The 10,228-nt window shown below is 41.7% G+C and overlaps 1 protein-coding gene across 1 annotated transcript in view; it reads left to right on the top strand.

The window, feature by feature from the left end:
- Window positions 1-356: 356 nt before the first annotated feature.
- ZNF425 (zinc finger protein 425) overlaps window positions 357-10,228 on the top strand; it is a gene marked incomplete at its 5' end in the record, with an annotated part of 15,329 nt that continues 5,457 nt past the window's right edge. The window contains 3 exon segments of the mRNA XM_014546455.1: window positions 357-583; window positions 1,883-2,025; window positions 5,413-5,609. Coding sequence (XP_014401941.1) covers window positions 357-583; window positions 1,883-2,025; window positions 5,413-5,609 — 567 coding nt within the window.

Below are 10,228 nucleotides of genomic sequence, written 5' to 3'. Positions count from 1 at the left end.
GTTGGAGCTAGTCCAGCCCTTGTTGCAAATCCAGGGACAATTCCCTCTATTACTTGTGCATAGCATGGCTTTCCAGACATTTGTTGATGAAATTTACAAGTAAATTTTCCCAAGCAAGAGGTCATCAGCCCAAGAGTTGTTGGCAACAGGGTGGACCTGGAACTCGTGTCTGTCTCCTCCTGCCCAGTAGGGGCTCTTCACCTGGTTCTATGCCAAGGGTGTGGCCCCAGATGCACCATCTCCCCAGCTCTCAGGATCAGAGCCTCAGACTGTTGGAATTTTTTTCTCATAAGATTCACCTTTTGCTCTTTCACCTCTCACCCTTTTTTCCTTTTTTTTTTTTTTTCAAATTTAAGGTCTACCTTGGAGGTCATATACGATGATGGAAAATCTAGCACCAACAACTTGACGACAAAGAAAGTAGACAAGCTAATTACTCACCGCTTCTTTGACAGTTTGCTCTTGCGTAATGACATTGCTTTACTCCTGCTCAAAAACCCATTTAACTTCAGTGTCATGGGATTGCCCATCTGCCTCACCGAGGTCAATGAGATACAGGAATGGAGAAAGTGCCACTTTACCAGTGAGTTACTGTAGCCCAACCCACTGGGGGGTAGCATCCTGTTTGATGCATGCAAGGAGAAACAAAAGCTGCAGACCCTGCTGGCCCTGGGAAGACTTCCTGGTGGATTTGGGGCCTTTAAGTTCTCATTTAAGGTTCTATAATGAACCTTCTCCTCAGTTCACATGGGAGCTGTCCTTCCTGGGCCTCCATGGCCTCCTGGAGCAAGTTTTATGTCTAGCTTGTAGGACATGAACCTTGAATAGGGCCTCAAGATGACCCAGGCAGAGCTTTTCAGAGTCAGAGGGGTGACTTGGAGAAATGTAGAGGGACATATTGATGGGCAAAGGGGTGGCAAAATGGACTGGGAACCAGGAAATCTATACCCATGTCTTCCAGCACAGTTCTATTCCAACTGATGGTGTTGGTTCTGTGCCCTTGGGATAAGAGGCTCTGTGACTAAAATATTGAAAACCACAAGCTGAGGAGAAAGGCATAAACTGAATGTGAACTTGTCTTTATAGAGTCAACCTGCAAACTACTCCCACCACTTTTCCCAGCCACACAAGATGGTGACCTTTGTCCTTCATCTTAGTACATGTATCTTGTCCCATAATCAACAGAGCAGAAAAAAATGAATTCCAGTCAGTACTCCTCTTCCCAGTGGTACCCTAATGGCTGCATGGGATTCTCACATAGTCCCCAAGCTCAGAGCTATGTTAGAATTCCTGGTTGGGAATTGCCCTTAGAAGTTTATCATGAGCTTCAAAAAGGGCCACCTTCTTAATGTAGAACTCCTCATGCTTCATCCAGCACATATTCATTGATCCTCTTCTATGATCCAGGAAGTGTTCTAGATTCTAGGGATTCAGCAATACTGTACAAAGACAAAACAAAACTATTCTCATCTCTGGGGAGTGAGCATTTTAGGTATTGGGCTCAGCTCCTTAAGCCCATCTTTATGTATTGTGGGCCCCCAGACAGAAATTGTCACTGTGGGTTCTCTTTACATCCTTGTGGTTTTAAAAGAAACATGTTTTAGGACCCTCGATGGAGTCTGCAGCTTCTGCACTCAGGTTGAAGCCCAGTAGAGTCCAGTTCTGGGGACCTGTGGATTCAGAGAGGGTGGGCTTGAGAGTTTGCTGGCCATCCCTCCCACTCCACCTCACTCGGTCCACATGTGGGTTGTTCTCTGGACCATAGGGAAGTTCCCTTGTCATTGAGGTGAAAAGATACAATGTGGGTGGGTGCTTGACCTCCATTCATAGGGACCACTTTGAGCTCAGAGTCCTCTCCCCATCTGCTTCTTCTTTGGGTCAGTTTCTCATGGAGGTGTGCGTGAAAAGCTGCAGAAAGTCAACGTGGAGCTGGTTGAATGGAGTAGGTGCTCTGAAAATATGCCTATGGTCACCCGGGACATGCTTTGTACTAGGAGCGCTGAAGATTGGAAGGATGCCTGCCAGGTAATGGAGCTGGGGAGGGTCACAGGAAATGCTGTGAATATCATGTTTTCCATCACCATTTCTTACACCTGTTTGGTGCTCAATAGCACACAAACCGCTTTCACAAGTACATGAAAGGGTTGAGCACTGGCCCTACGAAGCAGGCCTATTTCAGATGGGGAGACTAAGAATCAGGGAAGCCAACAGTCCTGAGGAGGACACACAGCGAGGTAAATTACAGACCCAGAATTCTAAGGAAGGCACGCTGACTTCTGGGGTTAGAGCCATCTTTGGGATTCCAGTAGAAATGGGGCTCCAATGCCAGCTGCCCAGCCTGCTAGTACGCAGATTTGGCTGCTCATGAATCAAAAAGGTGGTGGGAGCCGCCCCTGAGTACTGGTTCTCCATGTATCTGGGCCCAGCTTAGTGCTGCACATGTGTCATTTCCTTCCATTCACACAGCAGTCCGTGCAGTTATTATCACCAGCATAAAAACCACACTGAGGAAGATTTTCACATTCTCTCAGCTAAAGCTTGTCCCTGGGATTGGAACCAAGGTCTGTTTGGCTCTAGAAATTTAGGTTCTTTTTTTAAAAAAAAAACACCTATTTTTATTGATTTCAGAGAAGAAGGGATAGGGAGAGAGAGACAGAAACATCAATGGTGTGAGGGAATCATTGATCGGGTACCTCCTGCATGCCCACACTGGGGACCAAGCCTGCAACCTGAGCCTGTGCCCTTGACTGGAATCAAACCCAGGGCCCTTCAGTCCACAGGCCGAAGCTCTATTTGTTGAGCCAAACCAGGTAGGAACAGAAATTTAGATTCTGGACTGTGTTCTGCTGAAGATCTTTCATTGAGATCCTCCCTTCTCCAGAGAAGTGATTGCAATTCATTTTAAAGAAAGGTCATGGGGTTTTCCCGTGACTTCAACAAATCTGGTAAAGGAGAGTTTGGTTCCAAGTAAGATGATGGGCACAGCATCTTCTTCATGAGAACGTTCTGGTGAAAAGAAATCAAAGCATGTCCTGTTTTTGTTTGTTAACAGTTTTGCATTAGAATTTTTGCATATTATTAAATGTTCAACTTTTTTGTGTCACTTAATATTTTCAAAGATAACTCTTTGTAAGCTGTGAAATCATATGAACCGCCTGGTCCTATTTCTGTAAAATAATAATGACGTATGTACATTTGCATGCATAACGATATGGAAAGTTGACTCAGGCGTTTCCTCTGCATGGTTGGAATCACAAATGTTACTTATTGCACTTATTTATTTGAATAGGTTGTAAAGAAAATTCAATCAGTGAAGATAGGGCACAGTTTACCTCTTATACTCCCCAGAGAAACCATTGCTATAGAGTCCCATAGTCTACGCAAAACATTCTTCTTACACACAATCATGTGTCTATGTATAAATTTAATTATTTATATAATTATGGGTATTCTTCATGTTGTTTTTCCATATCTGAGTTTTCTCACCTCTTTTGATTGAAGAAACCTTATTCTTCAATAGAATTTAAGAAATGGTCCAAAAGGTTTAGGGCATGAAAAGTGGTGTAGGCATCAATTTTCACATCAATGATGTCTGTTTTGTTGATCTGTGCTTATTTGGCAATCTTTTTCAAGATGTTCTGTTCTTTATCTATTGTTGACTATTACAGATGTCCCCCATTCCCACTATTTTAACCATCTCCACCCATCCCCCCTCCCTCTGACCATCACCAAACTGTTATCTGTTTCCGTGGGATACACATATATGTTCTTTGGCTAATCTCTTCACCTTCTTTCATTCAGTGCCCCCCAAATCCTCCTCTCCTCTGACCTCTGCCAGTCTGTTCCATGCCTCTGGTTCTATTTTGTTTATCAGTTTATTTTTTTCATTATATTCCACATATAAGTGAGATCATGTGGTATTTGTCTTTCTCTTGCTTATTTTACTAAGCACAATAATCTCCAGGTCCATCCATGCTGTCACAAAAGGTAAGAGTTTCTTCTTTTTATAGCTTCGTAGTATTCCATTGTGTAAATGTACAACAGCTCTTTTATCCACTTATCTACTGATGCACACTTGGACTGTTTCCAGATCTTAGCTATTGTAAATAATGCTTTTATGAACATAGCGGTGCATATAGTATTTCGGACTGGTGTTTTGGGAGTCTTAGCATATATTCCCAGAAGTGGGATCACTGGGTCCAAAGGCAGTTCCAGTTTTAATTTTTTGAGCAAACTCCATACTGTTTTTCTCAGTGGCTGTACCAGTCTGCATTCCCACCAGCAATGCATGGGGTTCCCTTTTCTCCACATCCTCACCAGCACTTGTTTGCTGATTTATTGGTAATGGTCATTCTGACAGATGTGAGATGATATTTTTTAAAGTGTAAATTGTTTAAAGTTTCATGTTTTAAACTATAACACTTAAGTGCATGGTTGGAATTACATATCTATATCTATATCTATGTCTATATCTATATCTATATCTATATCTATATCTATATCTATATCTGTTATAGTCAACCAATAATCTATTATGGGGCACTTTTTGCTGTGGTGAACAATCCAGAAAGAGCGATATGGGTTGGCTGAAAGTGGCTTTGAAGTAAAAAGGCAGGGGGACTATTGGAAGAATTCCAGAAAAAAAAAGCAAAAGTGCTTACAGGCAACATGAATTAGCAACTCACTTCTTTGTACATCAAAAAGAATGCACAGGACTGGCTGAGGATTGTGATGAATATTCCCTTTTTGACCATATTGTCACTCATCATCATTGTTTTTGACCAAATTGCTTGTCACTCTTTCTGTCACAGATCGGGGAGGAAAGATAGCCATGTAGTTGGAGAGTCCAAAATTTAAAATGTCTGCTCATCAAAAGATAGAATTAAGTTTACAATGTTCAAGAAAATCTTGGTCTAAGTCTGTATTCACTCCAGGTCACCTTCCAGGTGACTATTTGTTGAGCTCCTCCTATCAGTCAGGTGTTTCAGGCACTGGGCACAGATAGACACTGTTACTCTACCCCCTCCCACTTTACAGACGAAGAAACTGAGGCTCAGAGGTTATAGTGCAGTGGTTCTCAACCTTCTTAATGCTGCGACCCTTTAATACAGTTCCTCATGTTGTGGTGACCCCCAACCATAAAATTATTTTTGTTGCTACTTCATAACTGTAATTTTGCTACTGTTATGAATCGTAATGTAAATATCTGATATGCAGGATGTATTTTCATTGTTACAAATTGAACATAATTAAAGCATAGTGATTAATCACAAAAACAATATGTAATTATATATGTGTTTTCTGATGGTCTTAGGCGACCCCTGTGAAAGGGTCGTTCCACAGGTTGAGAACTGCTGCTATAGAGTAACTTGTTACTGTCCCTTCTATTCCCAAACAACTTTTCTCTCCTAGGGTGACAGCGGGGGGGCTCTGGTTTGCCAGAAAAATAACAAAAGCCCATGGTACCAGCTGGGCATTGTCAGCTGGACTGTGAACTGTGGCGAGAAGAATGTGATTGGAGTGTACACGAAAGTGGCTAATTACCTGTTATGGATGTTCGAGGAGACCACAACAGCAGGAAACTCCTTCATGCCTGATCCAGACTCTGGGTACAGTTTGCTTCTATCACCATCACCCATCTTGTTACTCTCTTTTGTGATGCTTCGGTTAACCCTGTGACTAAACACTGTATTACCTCAAAACCAAGTGTCCTTCTCAGTTTGTGGAGTAAGGTCGAGGGCGCAGTGAAGGCTGTGAGGAGAGATTCGCATATGATTAGTTGTGCCTGAAGTAATCATATACATAGAGGGGTGCTTAAAAAACCCGGGACCCACAACCACGCCTATTGTTCCCCTGGATCTTGGGGTAAGTTACCAATTTCAGCCTGAGTCCTCTCCACAGGCTTGGGTGGAGCATCCCTCCATGGGATCTCTGAAACAGAAAGCCTGTTCTTCCTTCTCTTACAAACAGGTATCCTTCCACAACTTATTTCATCTTCCAAAGGTGTTGGAAGCTCTCAATTTTCTTTTGCTCCTGAAGTAAGAAACATTCCAACTCCTCTCCCATCATTTGTAGCTCATCCCTGAGACCTATAGACTTGGTTTCCAGAAAGATCCTTTTCTTTGCCCTCCTTCTCTTCCATATCTACCATCTGGTTCAGAGTCTCCATAAATGCTGCTTTTGGCTCTTATAGATCATGGGCCATGATGCTAAGATTCAGGACCAGGAAATCATTGAAGCAGAAAGGTCCTAGAGATACAATGGGAAAGCAACACATTGTGAATGGGTTATGGTAACCAAGGCACCTATGCTTGCAAGTATCAGAAACGGAACCTGAAGCAAACAAGGAAATGAGTAATATACTGGGGTAGGTAGCACAGAATCAAAGGAAGAGCAGCACAGACTTCGGAGGCTGTTCTAGCAAACAGCTCTAAGTGGGACTTAATCTGGGGTGCATTTGGGCCATCAGGGTGGGTAGACTCTCTGGCCTTCATGCAATCAGCCATGAGCATAATTCTTCCAACCTATGCTTGCAAGTATCAGAAACGGAACCTGAAGCAAATAAGGAAATGAGTAATATACTGGGGTAGGTAAGCACAGAATCAAAGGAAGAGCAGCACAGACTTGGGAGGTTGTTCTAGCAAACAGCTCTAAGTGGGACTTAATCTGGGGTGCATTTGGGCCATCAGGAAGGGTGGGTAGACTCTCTATCCTTCATGCAATCAGCCATGAGCATAATTCCTTCAATCAGGCTAGACATGCTAAGTGGCATTCTTCTCTTCTGAGGCAACTCAGAACAGTTTTGAAGAGAGAGGGGAAAGCGGTAGAGTATTCAAAAAGATGTGTGTATTCCTTTGAATTTGCCTTTAGTAGAATTCATTGAACTGTGAACGAAGATGAAAAATGAAAAGGAAAATTCGACCTTTGTGCATATGCAATTTGAGAGGGGAGAAAAGAGGATGATATTTGTCTTTCTCTGTCTGACTTATTTCACTTAGTATAATACCCTTTATGTCCATCCATGTTGTCACAAATGGCAAGATTTCATTTCTTGGAGTGGAAGCTGATGAATTACAGCAGGTGGCTGGTTCTAAATCCTTAAGCCGTTTATAATGGCATCATAGAAAAAGTGTTGACTTGGTGGTTTTAGTTTTCATTTACTAGCTTAATGACTTAAGTGAATCGCGGCCTTTCTGAGTTTATACTTGTTCCTATGCAATTGATTGCAAAGGATTATATTAGTCTTCCTGATCTCTATTCTATGGAATAATAATATTCACACTACATTGTGTTTTTCCTTGATAAGGCTTTTATGAAGACAAATTTGGAATATGAGTCTGTTGATAACTAGTTACTGAGCACTTATGGAGTAGCCCTAGTATGGAAAAAGTTTGCATTCAAATTTTAGAAGGATATGGGCACTATTCCAGAGGAGAATTAGAACAGCTATTCGCTATTGCAGAGTTAGTAAAGAAAGCAAATTATTTTTCAACTAATTTATTCACAAACTTTTCCAAATCCTGTGTTGCAGCCAGTATTGAGTGACCAATATTAATGTGAGTGTGTCAGTGGATTGTGTATGTCTAGATCAGTGGTTCTCAACCTTCCTAATGCCTTTAATACAGTTCCTCATGTTGTGGTGACCCCCAACCATAAAATTATTTTTGTTGCTACTTCATAACTGTAATTTTGCTACTGTTATGAATCGTAATGTAAATATCTGATATGCAGGATGTATTTTCATTGTTACAAATTGAACATAATTAAAGCATAGTGATTAATCACAAAAACAATATGTAATTATATATGTGTTTTCTGATGGTCTTAGGCGACCCCTGTGAAAGGGTCGTTCCACAGGTTGAGAACTGCTGCTATAGAGTAACTTGTTACTGTCCCTTCTATTCCCAAACAACTTTTCTCTCCTAGGGTGACAGCGGGGGGGCTCTGGTTTGCCAGAAAAATAACAAAAGCCCATGGTACCAGCTGGGCATTGTCAGCTGGGGAGTGGGCTGTGGCCGGAAGAATGTGCCTGGAGTGTACACGAAGGTGGCTAATTACCTTGTATGGATTAATGTGGAGACCAACCTGTCAGGAAGGCCCTACATGTATGAGCCAGACTCTGGGTACAGTTTGCTTCTATCACCATCGCCCATCTTGTTACTCTATTTTGTGATGCTTCTATTAACCCTGTGACTAAACACTGTATTACCTCAAAACCCAGAGCCCTTCTCAGTTTGTGCAGTAAGTTCAAGGGCGCGGTAAAGGCTGTGAGGAGGGATTCACATATGATTATTTGTGCCTGAAGTAATCATATACATAGAGGGGTGCTTAAAAAACCCGGGACCCACAACCACGCCTATGGTTCCCCTGGATCTTAGAATAAGTTACCAATTTCAGCCTGAGTCCTCTCCACAGGCTTGGGTGAAGCATCCCTCCATGGGATCTCTGAAACAGAAAGCCTGTTCTTCCTTCTCTTACAAACAGGTATCCTTCCACAACTTATTTCATCTTCCAAAGGTGTTGGAAGCTCTCAATTTTCTTTTGCTCCTGAAGTAAGAAACATTCCAACTCCTCTCCCATCATTTGTAGTTCATCCCTGAGACCTATAGACTTGGTTTCCAGAAAGATCCTTTTCTTTGCCCTCCTTCTCTTCCATATCTACCATCTGGTTCAGAGTCTCCATAAATGCTGCTTTTGGCTCTTATAGATCATGGGCCATGATGCTAAGATTCAGGACCAGGAAATCATTGAAGCAGAAAGGTCCTAGAGATACAATGGGAAAGCAACACATTGTGAATGGGTTATGGTAACCAAGGCAACTATGCTTGCAAGTATCAGAAACGGAACCTGAAGCAAATAAGGAAATGAGTAATATACTGGGGTAGGTAAGCACAGAATCAAAGGAAGAGCAGCACAGACTTGGGAGGTTGTTCTAGCAAACAGCTCTAAGTGGGACTTAATCTGGGGTGCATTTGGGCCATCAGGAAGGGTGGGTAGACTCTCTATCCTTCATGCAATCAGCCATGAGCATAATTCCTTCAATCAGGCTAGACATGCTAAGTGGCATTCTTCTCTTCTGAGGCAACTCAGAACAGTTTTGAAGAGAGAGGGGAAAGCAGTAGAGTATTCAAAAAGATGTGTGTATTCCTTTGAATTTGCCTTTAGTAGAATTCATTGAACTGTGAACGAAGATGAAAAATGAAAAGGAAAATTCGACCTTTGTGCATATGCAATTTGAGAGGGGAGAAAAGAGGATGATATTTGTCTTTCTCTGTCTGACTTATTTCACTTAGTATAATACCCTTTATGTCCATCCATGTTGTCACAAATGGCAAGATTTCATTTTTTTCATGGCCAAGAAATATTGCGTTGTATAAATGTACTACATCTCCTTCATCTACTCATCTAATGGGCACTTGGGTTACTTTCATATCTTGGCTATTGTAAATTACATTGCAATAAACGTAGAGATGCATATATATTTTTGAATTAGTGGTTTTTACTTATTGAAATTATACCCAGAAGTGGAATTGCTGGGACATAAGGTAGTTCTATTTTTAACTTTTTGAGGAACCTCCATACTGTTTTCCATGGTGGTTGCATCAATTTGTAATCCCACCACTAGGTGGGTACTAGAATTATCAAGGGGAATCACTTCATAAATTATGTAAATATCTAACAAATATTGTACACCTAAAACTAATATGAAATAATATTAAATGTCAACTGTAATTGAAAAATGAAAAAAGAGAAGAGGAGGAAAAGACAGTTTATTTACATTGGCCTTCATCAGCTGTATCAGAACAGGACAGCTTGGCTGCCTCTGAATCTAGAGAGAGAGTGATTGGAGCAGCATTTAAGTGGGCAAGAACGGGAAGAATCAGTATACAGTTATGTTTTGCCAAACCTGCAAAGTTACCACAGGAATTTTGGCTTATTGGTAGGCAAGGAAATATGTCCAGGAGCAGATGGGTTAGGATCCCAGAGAAGGTAGGTTTAAAAATTTCCTCTTTCCCAGCCAGTGTGATTCAGTGGTTGATCATCGACCTATTAACCAGGAGTTCATGGTTCAATTCCCTGTCAGGGCAGATGCCTGGGTTGCGGACTTGATCCCCAGTGTGGGGCATGCAGGAGGCAGCCAATCAATGATTCTCTCTCATCATTTATGTTTCTCTCTCTCTCTCTCCCTCTCCCTTCCTCTCTGAAGTCAATAAAAGTATATTTTAAA

The sequence above is a fragment of the Myotis brandtii genome, unplaced genomic scaffold, assembly GCF_000412655.1.
Source record: "Myotis brandtii unplaced genomic scaffold, ASM41265v1 scaffold447, whole genome shotgun sequence".
NCBI classification, from domain to species: Eukaryota; Metazoa; Chordata; class Mammalia; order Chiroptera; family Vespertilionidae; genus Myotis; species Myotis brandtii.
The sequence above is the reverse complement of the archived record's forward strand: the minus strand, read 5'-3'. Positions and strand labels throughout refer to the sequence as shown.